The 26781-nt window shown below is 43.5% G+C and overlaps 1 protein-coding gene across 24 annotated transcripts in view; it reads right to left on the bottom strand.

Moving 5' to 3' along the window:
• The window catches only part of TANC1 (tetratricopeptide repeat, ankyrin repeat and coiled-coil containing 1), a 265725-nt gene that overhangs the window by 65172 nt on the left and 173772 nt on the right, over nt 1-26781 (bottom strand). For 11 of the 24 annotated variants that reach the window (XM_001093218.4, XM_028830727.2, XM_077957061.1 and 8 more), the window contains 3 exons: nt 19179-19309; nt 17894-18080; nt 4547-4810 (listed from right to left, as the gene is read on the bottom strand). In XM_001093218.4, coding sequence (XP_001093218.3) covers nt 4547-4810; nt 17894-18080; nt 19179-19309 — 582 coding nt within the window. The remainder of the gene's footprint in view (nt 1-4546; nt 4811-17893; nt 18081-19178; nt 19310-26781) is intronic. The other 13 variants (XM_077957062.1, XM_077957068.1, XM_077957054.1 and 10 more) reach the window with 2 other exon arrangements.

Raw genomic sequence — 26781 nt, 5'->3', positions numbered from 1 at the left:
ATCTTAGTCAGATTATTATCTTCCAGGACAAGAAAATATACAGTGACTTGAGGGCAAATGAGAGCCTAGAGGGAGTCATAGTGCCTGGGTAAAGGCTTCTTAGGACTGGGGACATCTTCAGTGGGACCAAGGTGCAGGGGACAGAAGTCAAGTTGGGCCACTTGTCTTCGGAAAACCCTCTGGCTGCCCAACAGGCTCTGACCCAGCATCCGGCTGCCGACCAGTGCCATCCATCCTACCTGCACCCTTCCTATTTCCCCCCACTAAGATCTCAGTCCTTCTCTTCCTCACTGTCTATATCATCCTCTCTCACTCCTTCATTCAACAGCTACCTGGGTGGCTCCAGGCCTGACTGTGTTGGCATATCCCCTCTCACTGCATCCTCCAGCGGGCAATCCAACACATGCCCTGCCTACTCATCCTCCCAGCCAGCAAGAGACACCTGAAACCTTGACTTCACGACAGCATGCACCGATGCCTCTGTATCCTCCTGGTGCATATCCACAGTGTATACACATTTAGGTGAATACTCTGTGCACATTGCCAGTTACCACACAAATCTTTCCCATTAGAAAGCCTCGGCTAATTCCTTGTCAGGGCTTTTAAATGGATCAAATGTATAGTAATCCAAGGGCAGCCTCTAGCTTCTCTCTAGGTCCTTCGTAAGCAGGGTGTATAAAACCTCCCGGAGGGCCAACAGGACTACACTGTCTTCCCCCAACCTTCTTACCTCCCTGTAGTAACACAGCTTGGAACATTTCTAGGCTCCTGCCTGAGCCCTGGGACCCTTCTCCTTACACGCCTCATGATAAATGCACCCACTAAAGCACAGGTAGAAGGGGCAGGCAGCCATATTCATAATCTATAACTCATTTCAGAGCCAGAACAGTCATGAACATCTGACATAATGCTGCAGCCCTAGAGAATACAAAGATGCTTTAGAGCTTCAAACGTGTTGCCTATGTCCCTTCTTCCCCTGACTCCTTAGAACATAACAGTTTATAAATTTATAACAGCTGAAAGGATTAAAAATATGTGACCACAAAAGACATTCCAAATAAAGGATTGCAAAAATGCCCTAGATTGTATCTAAACAGATGCAGGAGATGGTAAGATTTCACAGGCCTGTTTTCAGATTCCCAGTCACTAGAGCTTCGGCACCAAAATCTGCAACAGAGCAGCCTCAGCACTTCCACAGCTCTTGGCTAATTCTCAATTTCAAATACGATTAAGCTGAGCTAAAAGTTGCAGCAGGGCCATAAGCCACCACCTGCCAGCTATCTCGGCTTTCTGAGGCATTTTCGAAGCCACCAACAGAGGTGCCAGTGAATAAGGCAGGCAGATATCAGTGGCTGAGCTATGTGCCCAGGTGCTCCCGACCCTCTGAGCAGGAAACGTGGGCCACTCTGCCCTCTCAGGCATGCCTAAGATTCTCAGATGTTACCTGTGCAAAAGTCAGACTCACATTCAGTATTTACCCATAAATGCTTTCAAAATCCTGAACACTACTCAGGGCCCAAAAACCCCAAAGGTAAAGCAATAATTTCATGCAACAATAAACCCACTGCTAGAATCTCTACAGTGAAATTAATGATACACTTGTTGTGCACACACACACACTATATCTAACATCTGGATAAGAAGCACATTTCAAGATGTGGAGGAAAGTTTGTTTTCTGGTGAGGGTGGGTTTGGTGGGGCAAGGTAGAGGGAAACATCTCTAAGCTGAACAAAGAGGAACATTTGCTAAAGTTGTGGACCAACCTATGGAAAGTCCATGCCAATAAGTTCAGGGAAATAACCAGTTTTAGGAAAACTGGATAGCGATCATGCTTGTTTCCTGGAAAATTAAACACAGTGTTCTATAATCCACTCAGAAAGTACTTTGAAAGGAAAAAAATAGTAAAAAATAGAACCCATTACCTAACTTCTATATGATTTAAAACATACTTTTAATGGCTTTTAGGTCTGTTTTTAATAAAGCAAAGAGGTGTCCATATCATGCATTTTGATGTGATAATATAGTTGTACAACCCAATCCCACTCTAACAAATATCTTTACAAAGAAAATCTGTATAGTAAAATAATCTTTAAACCTAGCCAACTTATTTTTATAATCTTTGACAAAAAATCAAAATAAAAAAACCTGCCACCGTACTACATGGTTAACAGACAATTCCAGTTCTTGGTAGCAAGCTCAGTAAAGGACTTTAGGAAGAAGTTCTGCACCCAACCCCCCAGGGGTCAGCCCCATGGGGAGGCTGTGAACAGAGGCCTGGAATCATCCTTCCTTTACCTGCCAATCCTCATGTGCCAAAACACCTTTCCCACCAAAAGGCAATTTGTTTACTTGGATCATAACATGCAAGTACTTCTAAGAGATTTCTCTATATGGTCCTTCACATATTATTCTGATTCTTCTAACACTGAGAGTTCTCTGCTGCCCTGTTTGTAGCAGCCTGCCTTCTAATCACTAAGTAGAGCTGCATAGAGTCTATACAACCTGAATCTTACTCTTCAATGGTACTTGAAAAATCTTGCCATTTCCTCTTAACTGAGGTTCAACTTCAGGGGCAGGAAGGGAGGCAATGAAGAATATACCAGACCCCTAGCTTGTTAACAGATACCAGGGAATACGCTTTTGCTCATGTCTTTTCAAAATACGCATTTAGTTTAAAAAATATGCAGCACAGAAGAAATGAGCAAACCCATTAGGCCAGGTAGACTTTGCTCAAATCTAGAGGTAAAACCCTCCCATTCCACAGGAGGTCTAGCTCAAGGGCACACACAGAAGCTAATGAATGCGCACAGCAGAAATCAGAAAGCTCTGCTCTATAATCACGGCAGCCTACTGGAAAAGCTCAGCTGACACCCACTGTCACTTCACATGGCAGGAGACCCATAAAGAACACCGAGCAGAAAACAACCCCAAATGGGATGCTTTTAACACTGTTAAAATTAAGGCAGTAATGTTTCCTAATTTTAAAATAGCTTGACTAAATTGAGCACAAGTTCACTATTTTTGTTGAAGTCAATAAAGTGATCAAGTTCTGGGATAATACAAACGACCCATTCATCATAACTAGGTAAATACGGTCTAAAAGCGCCTTGGGTGCCACATACTCTGTCAAAGTGGTGGGACAGCGGTGGGAGGACAGGAAAGTTTGTGGGAGGACAGGAAAGTTTGTGGAAGGACTATCAGTCAACTCGTTTAATGTTCTCTAGTATTTCTCTCTGGCAGACATGCCAAATCCCTCTTCTGGAACAAGGCCATTTCACTTCCTTTGAAAGTGAATTAGAGTTATGCCTCAGAACTTTTCCATTAGGGCCGCTTATTTATCAGCTACTTCAGAGTCCCATTGTAAAAAACACCCAACAACCACCAGAGTGACCCACCGCATTCTGAAAGCATAGTATAAATCACAGAGAAATTATCTGGTGTAGGAGCAGAGAATCTGGGTCCCTGCATTAGTAGAAGAGAAATGTTAAGTGCTACACTGATAACAAAGAAAGACTAGCAAGTTCCTCTTTTAAATTCAGCACAGGGGCATGTAGAAACCTTAAAAACAGGCACCACAGCTCAGATGCAGAGAGCTCCTTTCCCCACCCATCTGGAGCTATAGTCATCCTTCACTATGCACTGGAGATCAGTTCCAAGGGCCCCTGAGGATACCAAAATCCTTGGATGCTCAAGTTCCTTATATAAAATGGTGTAATATTTGCACATAACCTACATTCTCCTATATATTTTAAATCATCTCTAGATTACTTATGATACCTAATACAATGTAAATAACTGTGAGACTGTATTTTTAAATTATTTTTTATCGATTTTTTTCCTTGGTTATTTCTGCTACATGGCTGGATGAATCCATAGATGTGGAACTATAGATACAGGGGACTGACTGTATTCTCCTTGCTTGACACACACCTGGCAACCAGTCTGAGTACTGACAGTCGCCAGCCTTTGTGCTCTTCTTTGTTCCAGCTGCTGCATCTTGGTAAAGCATGCCTGTCTCGAATATTTTCATTTCCTTGATTGAGAGCTCTTACTTCCATACATTTTAAGCTGTGAGCTCCATTTTAACTGAATTGTACAGAAATTTGGCCCTCCTGCCTGTACGATCGGACTCAATTACACAAAAATAAGTTTGTAAGTTTGGTAAGAAGTTCCTTGAGCTGATCCTAACAAACTCACTCAACAATTCCCATTTACCAGGAGGTAATAAACAGTCATGAATTTTCTAAGGCTTAAAATAACAAAAACGGAGAGAAGAGTTTTTATACTTTCTTCTCTTGTATACAAGAGTTCGATAGTCCAAGTAATCGATTTAAAGAATTCCAGAGTAGAAGGATCACTTAAAAACCATTAAGTACAGCCTTATTGTGTTTACAGATTAGTAAACTGAGGCTTAGAAAAGGTAAGTGCCTGACCCAGGGCCACGAAGCTGGCTTGTGTCTGGAATGTCTTCCCACGTGAAGACAGTGAACACAGGGCACCTCGGTCTCCCTGAGATAATCCTTCCAGGGAAAGGTGTGGCCTTACCTGCAACTGAGTTGGGCCGTGGCATTATTAGCGAGCTGGAGCCCTGAGAATAAGGGACCGGACCATCTCCAGCTGAGGATTCTGCTTTGGGCAGCGTGCTTTCTGCTGACCCGGTGGTCTCCTCTTCTGCCACTGGGGAGCAGTTATCTGCCCTGCGGTCATGAAGCACTCCCTTCTGTACCCCTAATCTTAGGCTTCCGTCTTTATTCCATTCCAAACTGGAGCCACTCCGGTCATCATTTTCGGATGAACTTGTAATTGTGGCTGAAATGAAAGACCAAAATACTTTGAAGGAGGCCAGGCACAGCTGGGGCTGAAGAGTTAAAACATGCACACTGCCCTCCCCAGGATCAATGGAAAGTTTTCCGGTCCACGCAGATTTTTATCCAAGTATGTTCCATACAATGTATTTTGGTAAATTAGAAGAATGTGGCTCACCAGGGGAAATAAGCTGCTAAATCACTCTACAGAGAAGAGGGGCAAGGGAGAAAGTCTGACAGGAAGATAATGAAAAAAATTGTGTAAAAAGTATCAGAGTTAAGAGTAAATTTATGTAACCTTATAATACATCCTCTCTTTTTAACAAAGATTACTCACAAAAGAATTCATGTCTCATTAAATCCCTTTGAACCTTTAAATATACTTTCCAAATTAATAACATTTGTTGGGGGTGGCGGAGCGGGAATGAACAACAGAATGTTTAATGCAGAAACGGTGCAGGAGAAAATCTTTAGAAACAAAAATACAATTATAAAGTCAAACAGAGAATTTGACCCTTAAAGCTTATAACATCTTTTCAAGATGATCCAGAGAGACTGACTTATTATTTCTTCAGCGGCACGAAATGGAAAACCTTCCCGTACCCAGCACAGGTGAAGCACCAGCATGAGAAGGTATACTACGACTGCAGAATTCACATTTAATCTCCAAGAAAGAAAACCAGCACAGAAAAAAGGTACAAAAAGTCTTCTGTAAACATCTTGGCAAAAAAGCAGAAAGAACATGGTCAAAGAGCGAAGCAATAATCACCCTACTTAGTTTCTACAAAGAGTCACTTTTAATTTAAAGATGCTGAGCCATACGGGATCCCCTTGCAACCACAGGTCATCACCTGGGCCACTCACGCCCCCCCCCCCACCCCAGCTGTTAGAACTAACGCTGGCTGCGTCCTTGAGAACAGGGGCCATGTCCACCGATGCCTCTTTCCCTTTCTGGATTCCAGTCCCCTAGGCCCTCAACCCCAAGCCTGTTAAATGGGAGTGCGCAGGGCCAAAGTGCATTTAGAACCCAGCTCCTGGATCAGGCCCCTTTAGCCACATACCAAGATGATACACACTGAATCAGAAGGTGGTGAATTAGGTCAGGGTCAGTTATTTAGGATCAAAGGGTCTGAAAGGGTTTAGAAGTAAAGACAAAACCATTTCCTTGTGGTGGCCACAGGACATCCTGTCATAATTCTGACTGTCTTTACTCCTCCTGCTGCTGCAGCCTGGACTCATCACCCTCTCTGGTTGCCTATTTTAAAAATTCCCACATAAATGCTGAAGCCTTCCCTAGAGTGTCCATGGCGATCTTTTCCTTTTCTGAACAGCACAGCACAGCACATAGTAAGTGCTCAATAAATGCTTGCTAATTGAATGAATGGGCAAATGAATAAACTTCAATTCCATTTGTGGTCAGAGACACTACACTTAGAAGTTCAGGATCTGATTTTGGGTGCCCATTGTTATGACTCCCAGCATTTGCCAGTGTTCCATCAGCAGTATTAGACCCTATTTCCATGTCTTTGGAATCAATCACAGCCTTCCTTGTGTTTTTAAATGGACCATTTATATGAACATAGGCACAGCAAGTATGACTCTTTCCATCACAAAAATGCCAATGGTGTTGCTAACAGCAAAAGCTAGCATTTACTGAAGGTTTGCTATATGCTAGAAGTGTGCTAATGTTTTTCAGGAATGTTCTAATTTATTGGTAAGTTTATTGCTTATTAATGGTAATTATTAATGGTAATCTTGTTAATAAGCTGGAAGTATACAAATGCAGGCAGTCCCATAACACAGATTGTGGTGTTACAAACCTTCACGTTTAAATCCAATGTTTACAACTCAAAATACTTTTCTCAGACATATTGTAATAAGTTAGGTTCCCAGGCTACTCCAACATCCAAGTGACAGGAAGTTCCAGGCAAGGGAGATAGGGGATTTGTTTGGTTTTATTTCTGTGGCTGTTACATTGGAGAGCACATATTTGTAAGATGAAAAATTAAAACAAAAGTCAAAGTGCTCTCCCTAAGTGCCAAGCACTTCTGAATCAAACCCCAAAGATTTGAGTCCTAACTAGGACCTCAAGCAGGGGGAACAAGGACTTAGCTCACTTCCCGTTACAAGTGACAGCATTGCAATCAGGACCTCAGGGACCCATGGAGCAGCTGAGGACGGCTGGGAAGGCCAGGTCAGAGCTCCTGATGGCAGGACAGGTGGAAGGTGTCGCTCTCGCTGGCAGGCATGTGCCCTACACTGTGCCCAGCATCTCATGGCGGGGGCGTGGTGGGGGGGGGGCGCGGGCCGGGCGGGGCAACACTCAGGTCCTGGCAGGGAGAAGAAAGAAAAGGGGTGGGGGAGGAAGGGCCCAGCTGCAGGAGCAGTCACTGGGAAGAGAAGTCCCAGATGGGGTAACCATTTAGAAATGAACATATTGTAAGGTCAGTGTTTATAAGAAGGAGACTAGTGAGGAAGAAGAGGCAGCCCTTCTGCCGCCTCACAAAGTTCCTGTGAGAGATGCATTCCACAGTCCACATGTCCCAGGGTTCTCAGAGGCAGGGAGGCTGGTAAATCTGAAGCCACTCCACAAACACTCCTTCCTGGGATTCAATACCAGATGTAGCCAACACAGCTGGAAGCCCAGACACTCTCATCTTGGCTCAGCTCCATCTGAGCCCTGAAGCAGATCCAGCTGAGCAGATAAAGGCCAAATCAGTCTGGCTTCCCCGCACAACCTAAGAGCAACACCAAACATGGCAGCCCCGAAGTCCCCGAGAAAGAGAAAGCTGGTTCTTCCAATAAAGACAGGCTGCTCAAAAACATCTTTCTTTCTTCCAAGCTTACAGAAATTCAAACTCCTCATCAGGTTAACCCAGTCAGTCACTCTCAAGAATGCTTGTGGGTATACACACACAAGGGCAGCATCTTAACTGTGATGACTTTTTAAAAAAAATCTCTGAAAAGTGCTATTTGACATTTCCCAGAGACTGACTAATCTTTATAGTGGCTTAATAATTTTAAAATTCTAGCATTTTGTTTTTTTGGACTAGTATAGATGGCAGCTTCTGTCAATTACAGCTTGCTGTCATCACCCAAACTGAGTCTCAGCCACCCTTGCGACACAGAGCATTCTGAAACTGAGCAACTTATCAGGCCTTAAATTTCATAAAGCTGTGCCTCACAATTTAGTGTTAAATTCCATTTGGTCCCAAGGACAGTGTCTTATCTTCCTTTGTACTAGCGTACAGGGGTAGAATACTTCCAAAACTTTTTTTTTTTTTTTTTTTTTTTTTACGCATAATATGGGGTTTCACTATGCTGCCCAGGCTGGTCTCGAACTCCTGGCCTCAATCAGTCCTCCTGCATCAGCCTCCCAAGTAGCTGGGACTACAGGTACACATTATTGCACCTGGCTCACTTTCTTAATATAACAGGGCATGTACCTGATCACAACCCATGAGAGAAGGCAGAGAGGCAGAGAACCATCAACCCCGCCTTACAGAGATGAAAGGCTCCAGAGAACCTGATCTCTCTCGATTCTCTCTCTCTCTCTCTCTCTCTCTCACACACACACACACACACGTACGTGTATGCACAATTAGTGGTATAGCCAATACCAATTCTTCTTATACACACAGCATATTTTTAAAACACCATTTGCTTGCACGGTGCTCAACACATAAAAGGAGTTAATTACCTGTAGCTAAAAGTTCATGAAGTCTGCCTTGTTAAAAAGTCATCCACTCAGTCATCAAATGCTTTGCTCTATAAGGCTCTGAAACACGACTGCACTCTTTCCTCACCTTCTCAACGTTTTTTTTTTTTTGTTTGTTTGTTTTTTTTTGAGACAAGGTCTCACTCTCTTGCCCAGGCTGGAGTACAGTGGTGCAATCTCGGCTCACTGCAGCCCCAGCCTTCCAGGCTCAAGCGATCCTCCCACCACAGCCCCCAAGTAGCTGGGACTACAGGCACCACACCTCGCTAATTTTTAAATATTTTTTGTAGAGACAGGGTGTTGCCATGTTGCCCACACTGGTCTCGAAGTGATCCACCCACCTTGGCCTCCCAAAGTGCTGGGATCCAACTTTTCTTTACCCCTTGCCTTCTGAAGGCTCTATGTTGAATGGACACTTAGAATCAGCAAAAGAAAAATAAAACCAGTGTAGGTCCAGGACCCTATGGGTAGTTTGGTGGGATCCAAATCAAGTTAATAGGCTTAAATGAACATCAAGAAGAAAGCTAACTATAACCTGACTACAGCATTAGCCCAGAATTGTTTAGAAACTAAGGGCCAGCGATATCAAACATACGCCCACAAACAATTCATCAGATGGACCTTTGAGCTACAGAAGAGACAAGAGGTGAAAAGAGCAAGGGGCTTGCTGCAACCTTGGCTTCTCCCCTCTAGGGGGTCCACAAGGAGGTATGCATCTCCAGACCCGGTACCATTTTGGGCACTGGACATTTTGTCCTTATAAATATCACCTTCCATATGTGTTTTCTCTCTTTCCACTGGCTACCAGGAAACTTAGGTGTAAAGCTTTCTGCCCACTTATAAGAAGCATACAGTCTTATGAACGTGACTCCTCAATGCATCTTTTCTCTTGCCCTTCCTAGTTCATATGTTCCTCAACTCACACCTTTGTGGAAAAAGGAAAAATCCTGGTTTATTACATGTCTGTTTTGAGCATTTCAAATCCACTGATGAGGAATTAACTAATGATCCTTAGGAAATCACAACAGTGGCTAAGATGAATATTGGAATACTGCTTACTATATGCCAGGCTTCACTCTAAGTTCTTTTTGTACTTCAACTCACTGACTCTCGTTAACAGCCCTATGGACAGGAAAGCCCCAGAATGCCCTAAGTCCCACTGTATCCCAGAACAGTGCTCTACACGGTTTTTTTGTTTCGAGACAGGGTCTTGCTCTGTTGCCCAGGCTGGAGTGCAGCGGTGCAGTGACAGCTCACTGCAGCCTCGACCTCACGGGCTCAAACGATCTTCCCACCTTAGCCTCCTGAGTAGCTGGGACCATAGGCACGCACCACCGGCACCCCTGGCTCATTTTAAAATTTTTTTGTAGAAACAAAATCTCCCTATGTTGCCCAGGCTGGTTTTGAACTGCCGGGCTCAAGCGATCCTCCCACCTCAGCCTCACATGGTGATGGGATGACAGGCGTGACCCACCATGCCCGGCCTCTCTACACAGCTCTGATCATGCCATACTATTAAGACTCGGCATGCATCCCAAATACATGTACTACAAATTATGTACATATACTACTTTATTATAATAGAAAATACACATTTTGAGAGGATAAAAAGATCACAAATGAAAATTTTCTCCCAGAACATTATAGACTGTCTTGCATTCCCCATTTTCAAGAGGAGGACTCTGTAAACAGAGTGATTTGTCCTTTCCTGGGTGGCAGAGAAAATCAGACATGAGGGCATATGTCAAGTGCCTTAGGCATCATGAATGCTCAGGAATGTTTTCCTCCCCTCACAACTGAAGAAAAATAAAGTAGCACTTAAAAAGCAAACATTTTTTAACCTCTATATTTAGCTTAGTGGTTGACAGGAAGAATGTAAAGTTAAAACACTGGACCAATGAATTAACGATCAAACAAGAAAGGAACATAATGGTCGCTCCTAAAAGTGGGTGAAAGGAAGAAATAAATAGAAAAGGAAAAGCCCAGCACTGTAGAGAGACTGCCTCCCGTGACTAACAACTTTCCAAATTAGGTTTCACCGCTGCAGAGGAAGTCAGATCAGGAAAAGATCAGAGACAAGTCAAGGCAGCGAGCGCAGAAGTCTGTAGGCCTCTTGGCTGACAGGTGGCGTCCCTCTCTTGTGCACCCATACCTCATACCCAGCAGGCATTCAGGCCGCCAGGCCACATTTTGGATTTTCCCCAGTGTCTGAGGGAAAGCCCGCACAATGAAACCGGCCTGCCTTAAACCTTTCTGGCCAGAAATGCCAGACTGTACTTTTCTTTCCATCCCACCTAGACCCGGCCACCTGCAAACTAACCAACCACAAAGAACAAAGCCCCTGGTTCACCTGCGATCACAGCTTTTAACCTGAGGGGTCTAGTGAAGACACTTAAGCCACCTTGCCTGGAATGCCAACAGAATGTCCCCGGTGGGACCCCTGCCCCACCCCTGCATGGTAACCTTCAGCTCCAGGGGACTTCTGGCTTCTCTTCTGCAACCGCCCAGCCCCATCCAATGCGCCACAGGACCCTGCTCCCTCTCTGGCCTTGCGCTGGGAGCTGTGTGTGCTGGCTTGTGACAGCCAGATCTCTGCACCAAATTTCTAGCTTCGTGCTCACCGGTGTTGCGCAAGGCATGCTCTGCTATGACATGCAGCAAGGCCAGGGACCCGAGCCGCGCATTCCCAGCCACATTCATCAGGCCCTTCAATTCATCAGGCCCACCTAAAGGAATAGCTGGGAGCAGGCGGTGCTGGAGGGGGAGGATGCGACCCACCACACTGCCCAACTGAATCTGACACAATGAAGAACAGTCTCCAGAGACAAGCCTAAGGATTTAAATAATATGACATTTTCCAGAAAAAGCACAATGTTTTGGTAAAGCTTCACATAACCTGTGCACTGAATGCACAGACACTGGAGCTTCTCACACAGTCTAGTGACCCTTTCCCAGACTTTGGAAGAGTTCGATTAGTGGTATCATTATGCACCCACAGCATACATCTTCAATCAGAGGTATCAATCACTGTCATGTCTTAAACTCTTCTCAGTAATTGACAACTTGCTCAGACTCTCCACAGAACAGAAGACCATTTTGTAGTCCCACAAGTGGACAAGTTTTGACAATAGATGCTGTGCCTTATCTTTATTGTGCCAGTAGTGAACATGCTTGCTCCTGGTACACAGTAGGCGCCAATAAATGCTTGCTACACCAACAGAACAGTCTGAAGAATCCAACCACAATCTGAATAAAAGTACAGCAGGCTTTTTGCTGACTCAAATCATTGCCAAGAATTTCTTTCCCACATTAAGCATATTACCAAATTATATACATAAAGAAAAATTCTTCTCTTCACCCAAGAGATTTTAAAAAAAGGTTTCTATAATTAAGGATGATTTTAAAAATTACAGGCAATGTAGCAAAATGAATATTAACCCAGACTTGAAACAGTCTAAATAGTTATTACCAAATCAATTTCAAAGCATTTCAATTTAGTAGTGAGCAGGGCGATACAGGTGGCAACAAAGCAGTATTAGCATAAAATCAAAAGGGCAGGATTTACAACAAGTCAAAAAGGAAAATAAAGTACAATTAATTCATCTTTGTGTGCCTCTGCATCTGATTATCTCCCTTGGGACACAAAGTCCAGGAAATAAAAGGTCTAAAGCTACCTCTGGAATCACTTTCATTTTATAAGCCTTGCAGGAGGTAGGAGAGAGTCAAAGGAAGATAAAAGTCAGCCTGTGATAATTTATTTTTAACATCTTAAGCAACTAGGCAGAAAAATAAATATTATCAAACTCTAGCAAGCACCAGCAGGATACTAACCAGGTGTCTAATATTTTACTGCAAGCTACTTCTGCAAAACTGTTTCTAGAAAGGTATTTCCCTGTCTAAATGCATACCTGCCTCTCTTGCTTCAAACTGAGCAAGAAGAAAACAAATGTAAGCATGAGGAAAGCAAAGGAAAGGCAGTAGGAAGAGCTTGAATTCTGAGCACTTAATCACCCAGAAAGCCACGGAGCCAGGTGGAATGTGGTGGCTCATGCCTGCCAGCTCAGGTGCTGAGAGCCAGGCAGGTAGATGATATACCTGCTCTGTGTGGCAGACACACCCAGTTAGGGAGAGGCAGCCACGGTTCCCTCAGGGTCCCCTCCCTTCATGGAACTGTTCTAGCACCGCTTCTCCAAAGGAGGCAGATTCAGGACACTACAAAAATACTCCGGAGATTACACATCTCAACAGGTAAAGGCAGATTACAAAGACAAATGGAGAGAGTGACTGACTTAACGGCCCCTCCCTCAGCCAGAATAAGTCCTCCCCTCTGCACATCTATCATTAATGGATAGGAAGGATTTCTTTTTATTTTGACAGGAAAGCTGGGTTTTTGTTTGTTTCTTCTCATCCAGGCTCTATCCTCTTTATTCCTAAATGCAGAAATAGCCTATTTTCTTGAAACTAATACACACACTTAAAATTTTATGATATGTACATAAAAATTAAATTTACCTCAAAGCACTTTAAAACACATTAAGTGATGCTTTGTTTGAAAATCAGATTGGTTTTCACACATTCTAATGAAAACATACTTTATATTTCTTTCTAAACTGGGATTAATACAGCTTACAGTTTCCATCTGTAACAGTAGGAAGCAAGTCATATGCAAAGGAATGTTACTAAGAAAAAATGTTTTCTCAGACAAGGAGGAAACACCTTTAAAAGCATACTTTGTAAAGTTTTTCTTTTCACAGTAAGTAACTGAAAGCTATTTTATGGTGATCGGGTACAGTTGGGTTTCACATTGAGAAAATTTTCACATTGCAAATATGAAAATCAGACACTAACTTCTGGGTAATGCCAATGATTTTAACATGTAAAGAGTAAGGAAGTTCACTTAAAAAAAAAAAGACGGCCGGGTGCGGTGGCTCACGCCTGTAATCCCAGCACTTTGGGAGGCCGAGGCGGGCGGATCACAAGGTCAGGAGATCGAGACCACGGTGAAACCCCGTCTCTACTAAAAATACAAAAAATTAGCCGGGCGCGGTGGCGGGCGCCTGTAGTCCCAGCTACTCAGGAGGCTGAGGCAGGAGAATGGCGTAAACCCAGGAGGCAGAGCTTGCAGTGAGCCGAGATCGCGCCACTGCACTCCAGCCTGGGTGACAGAGCGAGACTCCGTCTCAAAAAAAAAAAAAAAAAAAAAAAAAAGACAATCGTAGGGAATTCAATTAATCCCATTCAACTTCGACAGTCTTTCTACATGACAGAATTATTATTCTTCGAAAGACATTTATGTCGGAAGAACTTAGACCTCCTGAAAGAGGATAAAGTGGGACCTCCCTCCGGATAAGATAACACAGTTGAAACAGGGGCAGGAAGGGTTTACGAAGCCCTGGCCTCCAGAGAGGAAGACTGGAAGGGGCCCAATAAATTCTTCTACTGGTCACTAGCCTGCCCTTTCTCCTCCTAAGCAGTGGAAACAGAACACAGGCAGGGCACCTTATGGCAGTCCTGATGAAAACACATACTTTATATTTCTTTCTAAACTGGGTGCCCAGGCATGTGGGAACACACGCTTCCTGTCTCTGCATCTGCTGGGCAAAAATATTGAGATTAAATATAACCAACATGATGCAAATCAGCTTAAAGAGTAAAGAAAGGTCCAGGAATTTTAAAGGATGGTTTAGCACTGTCTGAAATTTCCCTGAACTGCTCTGAATAAACCATGCGAATACTGTACGTGGAATCCTGCTTTGAGCCCACCTGCTGCCCAAAGCTTGCAAGGCCTCGGCAGCTGTATGCACTTTGTACCAGTCCACCCCCAAAGCCTCTGCCATTCCAACCCCAGTAGAGCTGACAAATATTAAACTACTTAAAATGGAAAATTAAATGGAAAACCTCTTCCTGCCTTCTCCAGGCCCTATGTAATTGGGAGCATGGGTCCTCACCAGCCTGTTTTACAAGCCACTGTTAGATCTTCCAAAGTAGGAAGCCAAAGTATCTCATCTTCATCTCCGCCCACTAGGGTCATGGTGCTCTTGAATACTTCACTCTGTGAAACACTTAACGATGCCCAAAAGCTGCCATTCCCAGGCTACACCTTATAAAAACAGGCATGTTCTTCAGATGGAAAAAGGCACACCCCTAGTCCAGCAATCATAGAACCACAACTGACTCATAGATAATCTGCTCTGTGAAGAGGCAGTGGAACCTGCACACCCTGTATTGATTTAAGAGGAAGCTCTTCCCCTTTCTGTCCCCACCACTCCTGCTTCAAAGACCTGTGGCTACAGTCCGCCTGGAGAGGAAATTCTTGTGTCTTTCCCTTCTCCTCCCTACCACACCTCCAGCGTGTCCTTTGGCAACAGGTTCTAATTCTGCAGGTCACGGAAGAAGAGAGAACACAGGAATGTTGTCAATAGCACTGCCTCCCTATCATCCCTTCTACAGCCTTTGCAACCTTCAGGAGAACATGATGGGAGGCATGGTCTCCAGAGCGGGGGTCTTCTGGATGAGAGGGACTTACCAGCCACTTCCTAATTCCTTTTGCTTTCACCTCCAGTTGCAAGTTTTCATGCTCAGCCGAGTTAAGGGAACATGCTGGCTTGAGCAGAGGAAAAACGCAGCTTCAATGTCATGAAATGTACTACTTTGTCATCAAGGCAGAGGTTACAACACAGACACTGAAAGGTTTGACAAGCCCACGAGGGATGGGGATCCTGCATAGCTTCTTTCTAAACTGAACATTCCCTCACCCGATGCAACTTGACAGTGGCAACACTTCCCTTTCCTTAACTGATCATTTCCAACAGCATGCTAGGAACCTAGTAGATAGCTGGATTAATGAGACCCCTGTTTATATCTGGAGAGAAAATTAAATAACAGAACAAGAACAAATACTCTGAAGGGGAATATTGAGACACTATGGGGAACATATAGGAAGGTGTCTAATCAGTCAGTTACTGGGTGGGACTATATAAGTATTAAGAATCTCCTGCAGCTTAATCTTTCATTGACAACATACACAAAAAAAACCAGAGCCATTTCTTTCCTCTGCTTAGAATACCTTAAAAATTGTGGCACTGTATCTCAGTGAGAAAGAGAAATAAATGAATGGGTGGCTCTCAGTTATTAGAAGTTTGGGCCGGGCACAGTGGCTCATGCCTGTAATCACAGTACTTTGGGAAGTCAAGGTGGGAGGAATGCTTGAGGCCACAAATTTGAGACCAGCCTGGGCAACATAGTGAAATATGTTAAAAAAAATTTTAATGAGCTAAGTGTGGTGGCACATGCCTATAGTCCCAACTACTCGGGAGCCTGAGGTGGGAAGATTGTATTAGCCCAGAAGTTTGGCTGTAGTGAGCTACAATTGCACCACTGCACTCCAGCCTGGGCAACAGAGCAAAATCCTGTCTCAAGAAAAGTTTGTAACTGTCAAAGCAAAAAAAAAAAAAAAATATTTGGTTATAATCAGAGGCATGTAATGCCAATGGCCAGGACGTTCAAAAGAAAAAGCCTGTCAAAACAATACTGCACTGGACACATCCTTGAAGATAAATTATCTGCAGGAGATGAAATTTCAGAAGAACTGAGAATACTGTGAAGAAAGTCATCTGGTTATCTCAGAATAAATACCAAAGACGTATCTATGGTGGACAGCTCAGAAGAGATAAGAACATAAGAACAGAAGTAACAGTGGGAAAAATTAGCTGAACTAGACTAAACAGCAGCTGGGGAAGCAGGGTAAGATGAGAATGGGGAATTAGCAGAATAAGCTCACTGGAAGGCCTTCAAGCTGAGTGAAAATAATTTAAATTTGCTACACAAAACTCAGCCCATGATTTATATGAAATGTCCAGAATAAGCTACAGAGACAGAAAGATTAATAGATTACTGGTTGACTAGGACTGGGGAGCTTGGGGTAGGAAAGAGTGTGCCTTCTAATGGTCACAGGGTTTCTTTTGGATAATGAAAATGTTCTAAAATCAGATAGTGGTGATAGTTGCACAACTTTTTAAATATACTAAAAACCATCCAGTGGTTCAAATGAATGAATACTATGGTATGTGAATTTCATCTTAATAAAGAATGAAGGCAAAATAAAACAAAAATCCACTAAAGATTCTGATTCAATTGAAAATTATGGCAAGAAGCTGCCTTCCTTAAGCTGAGGGGCCCCTCACGAAGCTATAGTGAGGTCTATACCAAAGAGCCCACAATCCAATCGCAAGAATCTCACTGACCTTCTGGGGCAATCCCCAAAATGCAAACTGGATGAACCTGCTGTCTGGTTTTCCAAATTACACTTGAAATAAATCACAGGTGACTAAAGAAAATAAGGAGCTCAAATGTCGTTCATTCCATTTGATTACATATTAACGTGGAAGCATTCAGTTCACAATAAAACAAACTATCCCTCAAAGACATGTGGAATGGGGACTCAGCAAAAGGGGAGTTAAATCTTTCAGAAGAGCTCCATGTGAAACTGCAGTATAATCTTGGAACAGAGGAAGGTCTGAACAATCCCCTCCAGGGGTCCCACCCATCTTTATCTGAAAGGCACCAAGCTGGAGACCTGAGTCACAAAGACACTGGAGCCCAGCTGCAGAAACATAAATGCAGTCTGTCTGAGATGGCATGTAAAAATAAAGACTCTTAAATTCCACGGATGATTCTAATATAAACCTGGGACTGAAAACTACTGGATTAATCAAAATCCTTAAATTTCTTAATTTTCTAGAGAAAGAAAGTGTGCAAAAAAGGTAAATTCAATGTTGCTCAAGTCACCTGGCAAATTGGCCTAAGAGTCAGGACTGGAACCCATGTCTCCTGACCCCTAGGATTCAGGACAACCACACTTATTGCATGGGTGTGGGGGCTCAGGGAGGTCATCCGTAGAAAATTCTGGCCTCAAAATGCAGTCAGATTCCATGATAAGAAACTCTAGAGAACACACGCCTGAGCTATCATCAGGAAAATAAGTGACCTTGAGATTGGGCTAAGACGACGTCTTAATATGCAGGAATTTCATTGCTCTGCTGTGTGCCCCAGTGGGACCTGATGCCCAACAAATGGAACTGAATATAGAAGAGCAAAGATTTTTGTAATTGCACAGACCAGATCTGATCTGGATTTTTTTTTTTTTTTTAACAAATGAGCTGAGTGTTACAAAGTAAACATCAAGGAATGTAAAAGCCAATGCTTAATTCTCTCAGCTACACATGGAGTCAGTGCCGCCTGCAAAGAACAGAGCAGGCGCTGGCAGACTGTCCTTCACAGACCACGCTAAAACCCTCTGAGGAAGTGCCTGGTGAATGCTCTGGTTGACGAGCTTTGAGCCATTACATTACCGAGCAGTGTGCTTCTTACCTATAATTCCACTGTCCTTGCTTTCCAGGGTGGAACTAGGGCTGCTAATGGTCTCACAGGGACTTTTGTTGGCTGCCGTCTTGCTGACACAGCTATTCAAGGTTGAGCAGGGGCTATCGGTGCTAGGAGATGCGGTGCTGCTTGTTAGTGTGGAGCAAGGACTGATGCCTTGACTCAGAGCTGTGCACTGCAAGACGAACGGAAGGAGGAGTTAGCATGGCTTACACAGGATGCTTCGACACATGCTTTTGTTTTTGACGCTAAAACAATAAAACTAAGAACAGGAAAACGGAAGTTTTTTAAAAAAAATCTAAAGAGATGTGTGTATAGATATGGATTCACGGAGCTTTATCTATGTAAATGTATACGTGGTCTTCCAAATTTTAAGAGAGCAGTATCTTTGTTCTGTTCCCCTCCTTTGTGATTTTCTTTTTTATTAAAAGGTCAGTCTTAGCAATAATTTAGTGAGAATGCACATTTGTAAAACAGAAATGGCAAACAGGCAGACTTCCTTTCATTTAAAGTCTGCAGAAGACAAATGGGTTATTTGACCTCTGTACAGAAAACCTGGGAAGTCTGTTTTTGTAATGTTGCACGAACACTGCAACCTGATTCAATTCCTCAAGATTTATGGGCTCTGCATTCAGGGGAAGGAGACTGGTGACCACCGCAGTCTCAATCAATGCATGACACCCTCCCTTGCAGCGCAGAGACCTTCACCAGGGGTAGAAGCTCCATCCTGCATTGCTATTCAGACACACACATCACATCTGGGAAGTGGCAGGGTTCATGCTGCTGCTCCCTTGGAGGGGAAGTGCTCTCCTGATAGATGAACCATTTGATCTCACCTTATTTTGTCTCTGCCTCATCTCCTATAAATCTTTTCCTCACCCCACTGACTCTCCAAAATCTCAACAGCTAAAAAAGCACAGGAAAGCATATACCAAAGCAACCAGATGAGAAGAATGGTGCTATAAAGGTAAAAGTACTAGCAGCATTATGAATGCATTCTTTTAGCCTCTTTAATTCACGTAGCCATTATTCTCTGGGTGGTGACTAGAAGGTTAATGTGGACATTTTCTTCTGTTCTGCTTCTTTCTGCTTTTTTCCACCTCCCCACTGCAAAAACCCAGAACCAAACTGTTGAAATAAATTTCAATACACAACAGCCCAGAACTCATTTAACTGAACAATGGTTTCCCTGCTCAAGGAAAGGGAGAAGATGGTTATTGCTTCGTTCATCCTCTGAAGAGGTATGCAATGTAGTGTCTTCCTTGGGTATTACCATGGTTTCATTTTTGTCTTCAATGGTTATGTGTGTGGCACTTGGGATCCCTTCTCCCAGTAAAAATCCCAGCCTTGTCAACAGTTCTTGAGCTGCCGGCGAACAGCTCGGTTCATTATCGGCCTTTGCTTCTGGAACAAAGAAAGAAAACAATGAAGATGCCCCTCTGGGGAATTTCAGTATTGCATCTGGATGAGTTCACACTACAGCTGCTTGTCTGGTGATTTTGTGTGTTTCTATAAAATGCGCACAAAGTTGGACAACGCAGCCTGTCCTCTAGCAATACATTCTAATTAAGGGACTGTGACAGGTTAAGGAAACAGTAAAACAAAAACTCCAAGTGCAAAGGGTGAATCAGAAGAGTCCAGGGTTATCTGATGGCAATTCCTAATTCCAAGTCATGTGAAAACAGGTACTTCAGACATCAGCTTGGGTAAGAAAAGGGCCTATCTTTCATGTTACCCTTACAGAGTACAGGGTATCCAATGCCCACAGGAGGCTGAAATGAAGTAAAACCCTAGGGGCATGCTGGTAGAGACCCAGGCTATTTAGGTGGTGGGGTAAAACTGCAATCCAAGCTCTCATTAAACAAGCCAGGGGAACGACGTGGAAAATTTGGTGGAAAACTTGCTGTGCACATCCCACAGTAGTGAAAGTCAAAACCAAGATTTCGACTTGATGGTCAATCATAGAGAATCCACGTTGAAACAAAAATTTAAAATCACAGTGAAACTTGTCCCAAGAGACAGGACCCAGTACTACTGTTGTGCATGTAAAGATGTAGAAAAATCAAGCTATATTCCCAGAATGCTGCACAGCAATGCTGGGAAAGCCCAGCTTTTCTTGGGTTCTCCCTGAGGTTAGTCATCTGGTTTCTTGTACTTAAGTTGGATTTGATTTAAATGTTGAGCTGTAGGTTAACCCTGTACCCAAAAAGCCCAAAGGCACTTAATTATGGCCAATAAATAAAATGATATTCACATCCTTCTAACACTTCTCTCACCTTCTAAAATCAGCATCTATCTATCAGGGGATGAAAAATTTACAAAGCAAGCTGCTTACAAAGTTGTAACTTAACAATAAGTGACCTATGACATAGTCACTCAACATTTTGCTCTTTTTTATTAATTGTCTAGGTAACTAGACTCATATGAACCTATTTTGCTTAGATGTGAAAATCTGCAGATAATGGGTAAAGGTCTTAGGAAAAATAAAATGAGGAAACAACGCAGTGATGCTGCCGTTGAGTTACAACAGCACCAACAAAGTTCAATGCTCACTTCGTCTTTTGTAAGGAACCACAAAAATCAAAATAAGCAGAGCTTTTGCAAAGGCCATCTGTCTTATTCTCACTCACATATCAGTTTTGCAAGTCATGCACCCAGGATGGCAGCTACAAGGGAAACTATGCTGGCAGCATCTTCAAGAAAGGAACAGCTTCCCACCCCTTGCTTACTGGTAAAAGCTCCTAATGTTTGGAGTAGGAAGAATGGTTTGCCAGCTTGGATGTTTTTCAGCTGCTCTGGAAAACTGCAGGGGCAAGGAAACCAAGGCTTGACTCTTCTGGGTTAAAAGAGCCCTGATGCTTCTGGACCATGTGAGCCAAACATGAAGGTGGCAGTGGCCCCAACCCAACATAGGGAAAAGCAGCCACCCCAGGGCGGGTCGCCCACATACCAGAGCCGCTCTACAGGAGGTCCCTTCCTACCTCAAAGCACATTTTGATTCTCAAGCTAGCCGGGCATTTGGGGAAGGAGGGCGGCAACCAAACCAGATCAGCACACAGAGGCACACCCAAGGGGTGGGGCCCTCAGAACAGGATGGCACCGCCCTCCCTCCACCTCTGCCCCGGGCCCAGGCAGGGCAGCTACTTTATCTCAGGTGGCAGCTGGGCTGGAGGGAGGGAACAGGACGCAGATGGAAAGGGGAAGAAGTGGGTGAGGGGGCAGATCTCTGCAGTTTCTCCACTCCACACCCCGCTTCCCTTTCGAAACAATCTCCACACTGCTCCCGATTGTGATTATGCCCCAGAACGTCTAGTTTCTGGTTCAACCTGAAACACTCTGTGGAGAGAGAGCCAGAAACGACTCCCATTTGGCAGCTGCCGTGGAGGCAGAGACAGCAGCTGCAGGAACTTGGCTCCACAGAATTCACCTCGACAACAAACAGGGCCACGCCTGCAGCTCACTCGGGACTGGCAGGAGGACCCTGATCCTGTGTAGGTCCTATGTGCAGCAGGGGGACCGCAACACCCCAGCACATTCGCCACTGCCTCCACAATGTGTCTGCAGACAGATACTCCAGGTTCTCAAGTGTTTCATTTTTTTAAAATCCAGAAACAACTCACCATCCAACCCACTTCAGATAAGCTGGGGAACAGTGGCGATTCCAGCTTTAATGGTTGAGTTGAAAAGGGACACCCAGGCTGGGCATGGTGGCTCACACCTGTAATCCCAGCACTTCGGGAGGCCGAGGCGGGTGGATCACCTGAGGTCAGAAGTTTGAGAGCAGCCTGGCCAACATCGTTGAAACCCTGTCTCTACTAAAAATACAAAAATTAGCCGGGCGTAGTGGCAGACGCCTGTAATCCCAGCTACTCGGGAGGCTGAGGCAGGAGAATCACTTGAATCTGGGAGGCGGAGGTTGCAGTGAGCCAAGATTGGGCCACTGCACTCCAGCCTCGGCAACAGAGCAAGACTCTGTCTCAAAAAAAAAAAAAAAAAAAAAAAGGAAAGGGGACACCCAAATTCATGATTAACTATTCTCTTAACTGTACAACCTGGACTTTGCTGCTACCCAAGTTCTAAACCCTTACCCGGGGTTGGGATGAATGGACAAACGTTATTTACTTATATGTATATCCACTAAGGCACTGAAATTGTATTTTTCCAAAGGCTTCCCACCTGTCTTTTCATATTATTGTCTTCTAAAATGTCATCCCAGTGATGGTCCCCTTAAAAGGTCCTTTTCAGTCTGAATTCCTTAATCTACATGAAGCTGTCTGAATCTCTCCCTTCCCTAATGCACAGAGCCCTCTCTCACTGAACTTCTCACTCTGGCAGAAGGACCTCCTGGGAGAAGTGTCACTGCACCATCTTGGGAGAGATGAGTTGCTTAGGAACTCACATGGATACCCTGTGAAATGGAAATACATGTCTACTTGCATAGCCGTTCACTAAATACTGAGATCTGAACAGCCAGATGGTTTTAAGCTAGTTACTACAAAAGCACCTCCAAGTCAAATTCAAATGGACCACTCTAAATAGCAAGTCTATTTTCATTTATGCAGTTAATATTAAATCACTAATCAATAATGGGTGTACATTACCCAATACCAGTGGGATGAGGGCTAGAGAGAAGACTTCACTTTGCATTTCACAGATTTAAATATCTGACGACTGTATGACGGCTATATTTGGAGATGAGAGAATGATTGGCCTCGCATGCCCTAGGAATCCATTAGGCAAGTGGAGAACGATATTCCTCCCAGCAGCACATTCATGGAACCCTCAGTATTACACAGCATGAAAGGCTGACTGCGTGGAGAAAGGTAAAGGGAAGTTCTTGAATCACTTCTGGCTGCCTCTATTCAGCTACTCACCCCCTGGTCACCATATTTGGGGGCACAAATGCTAAGGAGCAGTCTACAAACTGACCAGCTCCCCGAATACTGCCATCATAACTTTAAACCATCAGTGCCCTCTACAGTCATCCTCTTACCTCCTGCCACTGTCTGGGAAGCCAGGGTGTTCTCAGTGCTAACCACCGTCCAGACCCCTTTGGGTACTGAACCTCTCGCAACTGTACTTTCTTAGTGAGAGAAGTGGCCATACCCACTTCCTACAGGTTGCGAGGCTCAAAACCACTATGTGTGAGAAACAGGTTATAAACCACAAGAAGATATAGAATTGGTCATTATCTCTACCATCTTTAACACCAAGAGCCCACACTTCCTTGTGATTATTTTCTGGTTTCACAAGTTCATATCTATTTTCAAGTGTGCCTGTATGTCTTACATAACTTTCTGTTCATAATTTTTCTGCCTCAAATAGGTTTTTGTAAACTCACTATTCCAGGACAACAAACCCCCTCCTGTTTCTGCTTACCAAATCAAACCATCCCCATTTGGCCTGCACTTTACTGCTTTCATTTTCCATTCCAATCACTCTCTCTTGTTTAAAGCCAGTGGGGAAGTGCAGGTCCCTAGCGATGACCAAATACATTCCATAGAGAAGAGTCTCTCCTCTACTCTCATCCTCCTCAGACTCTAAAGAACACTGAGTACTGAAGACATTCATCAGTTCACTGTCATGCAACCTATCACCATGTGACCTTGAACAGCTGACTTAATACCAAGTGTCCAAGATAGCACTTGTGAATCAAGTCTGCTCAATGAGACAGGCCCTTGGTTTGACATTAATCCTCTGCCTCTATCTATCCATCATCCGCTTCTCGTTTAACCTCTGGCCTTCCATGACTCCTACTTACAAGTATTTTCCCTGTTTCTGTCTGCTCCTTCTCAGCCATTACCATTCCTTCCCTCCTTAGATTTCCAAAAACCGTATTTAAAAAGGAACATTGGCTGGATGCGGTGGCTCACGCCTGTAATCCCAGCACTTTGGGAGGCCGAGGCAGATGGATCACCTGAGTGATCAGGTGTTCGAGTGGATCAGGAGTTCAAGACCAGCCTGGCCAACATGGTGAAACCCTGTCTCTACTAAAAATACAAAAAACCTAACTGGGCGTGGTAGCACATGCCTGTAATCCCAGCTACTCGGGAGGTTGAGGCAGGAGACTCACCTGAACCCAGGAAGCGGAGGTCACAGTGAGCCAAGATTGTGCCACTGCACTCCAGTCTGAGTGACAGAACAAGACTCCGTCTCAAAAAAATAAAAATAAAAAGGAACATCCATCCATGGACCTGCTCTGTTTCTGTCATTAATTTGTTGTTTCTGGTCTGCAATACTGAAACAGTTATCATGCAGGTTACCTTCAAAATTTTCATGTCATCCACCCCATATTGAAATTATCTGCAAACTTACTATTTCTCCATTCAAAATACCTCCTGAATTAGCCTTTTCTTCTTCAGTCATCCATCACTCAACTCAGTCTTCATCCTCTTAAGTCTAGAGGACTATCAGAGTTTGAATCAATTTTCTCATCTCTATTTTTATTTTCTCCCTCTCTTTTCCTTCCTCTAAAGCCGGCAGGTTCTTAAGCTTTTTGGTCTCAGAATTCACTCATAAGAACTGAGGACTGCAGGCTTATGAGGGTTTTGTCTATTGATATTTCTCATGCTAGATATTAAAACTAAGAATTTTTAAACTATGTTAGTTCATTTTCAGGTTATAAAACTTCATGTTAACAATATTTTAATTAAAAAACTAATTTTAAACTTATGGGTAAATAGGTAAAAAGTTGTACTTTTGATTTGAAAGATCAGTTAAAAAGAATAGCATTGTTTTTACAATTTTACAAACTTTAATGTCCAATTAAATAGAGGACAGCTGGATTTGCATAACTGCTTCTGCATTCAATCTGTGGGGATCAGTTCTTTTGGTCTTGCAAGCATGCGAAGAACTGCAGCCTCAGACAGATATGTAACTGGGAAAGAGAGGAGTCTTTTCAGTTAATTGTGGATATTCTTCTCTGACACCTAGCCAAAACTTGACAATCAGCAATTTCCCCCCTTTTTCTTTTGAGACGGGATCTCGCTATGTTGCCCAGGCTGGTTATGAACTCCTGGGGCTCAAGCAATCCTCCTGCCTCAGCTTCCGCAAGTGCTGGGATCACAGGCGTGAGCTACTGTGCCCGGCTAACAAACGACAATTTCTTAAAAGTCAGTTCTACTGTTGACTTAATCTGCATCAATGAATTTTTTTGTACTGTTATAGTAAGATCCAATGGTCTGTTTTATACTTTAAATGGATCTTTTACCCATGCAAGACTGTGTAACATTATGCATTGGGTCATTTGGAAAATCATGGTTTTGCAGATTTTGCAAATGTTGACAAATTTTATCACATAATATCAAAACATCACATTACCAGAGATCTCAATTGAAAAGTCTCAGGAAACCATCAAGCTCAATGCGACAGATGTAAAATTTCCCCAAAAAACTAATTTTCATTTGAAATGTCAAGTTTTATCATTGGCAACTAATCCTGCCAGGGTTTTGTTTTTTTTTTTTTTTTTTTGGTGGGGGGGACAGAGTCTTGCTCTGTGGCCCAGGCTGGAGTGCAGTGGCACAATCTTGGCTCACAGCAACCTCCAACTCCTGGGTTCAAGCAATTCTCCTGCCTTAGCTGGGATTACAGGCGCCCACCACCATACCCAGTTAGTTTTGTATTTTTAGTAGAGACAGGGTTTTACCATGTTGGCCAGGCTGGTCTCCAACTCCTGACCTCATGTGATCTGCCCGCCTCAGCCTCCCAAAGTGTGGGATTACAGGTGTGAGCCACTGCACCCGGCCTCTTTTTTTTTTTAGTTGAAGTGCCAAGCTAATTTCATTCCTTTTGAAGAAAAGGTGTGCCAAATACCTACTTCAGAATAACCATGGTTTGTCAGTCATTCTTTCAAATAAAAGCAATATTCCATTTTAAAAATAGCGAGTTCAGCTTGCAATTCAATCATACAAGTGCTCTGCCTCGAGATAACCATCAGACTTCAGAGCATGCAGAAGGGCTTTATGCAGACTTCCCACTTCATCACACAGAATATTAAAAAGATGGGTCTCCAAGGGTCAAGATTTAATAACATTACTTTTAGTGCTTTGTCAAGGACATTCTTCAGTGAATTATTATTTGTGATGCCAGCACATGGCAGTGAAGAACACCAGTACTACTAGTGTAGCCAGTGCCTTGACATATACTAAGGTATCAGAAGTTTTACTGACAATTGCTTTGCAGCATCAGTGCAAATGTCAACAAAGGGAAATGTAAATAACTTCTCAATATTATTACAAAAGGGTTTTGTATTATTATAAAAAGAGTTTTGACAACACAAACCCCTGAAAGTGTCTTGGGGACACCTAGAAGTCCACAGCCTACACTATCAGAACCTCTGAATTAAGTCTACAATTGTGTTAAATAAAAACCACAGCTGCACACATCTCTCATCCTAGTAACTGATCTCCCATCTTTATCTGTTTAATTTCTTGCGGGTAAAAGAGGGCTCTCTATCCTCACCAATTCCATTTCCTTATCACATAACTATAACTTCAACTAACAGACTTTCACAAGTCTCCTGAAACAGCCCTGATAAGCACATTAATTTTTCTTTTCCCTTTTTTGTAGTACACCTTCTCTTTTGATTTTCCTGTAGATTTATGGCCTTGCAAGCACTCTGTCCTGCAAGGGAGAAAGTGGCAATTGTTGTAAGAGACACACGGAGGGAAACATCCATGATTACCAGAATACTGTGGTCTTATGTCGTCTTTTCCTGTCCCTCTTGCTGGTGCTCCTTGCACCTTAGTCCCAGCTCACAAATGAAATGCCAGTTTCTCAGCCCTCTTTTGTCAATGACCTGTTTCCCTAGTGTAACTTGCCTAGTCTCATAGCATTACCTCCAAGCAAATGGCTGATCAGTTTATATCCCAAGCTTT

The sequence above is a fragment of the Macaca mulatta genome, chromosome 12 (genome assembly GCF_049350105.2).
Source record: "Macaca mulatta isolate MMU2019108-1 chromosome 12, T2T-MMU8v2.0, whole genome shotgun sequence".
Lineage (NCBI taxonomy): Eukaryota > Metazoa > Chordata > Mammalia > Primates > Cercopithecidae > Macaca > Macaca mulatta.
The sequence above is the reverse complement of the archived record's forward strand: the minus strand, read 5'-3'. Positions and strand labels throughout refer to the sequence as shown.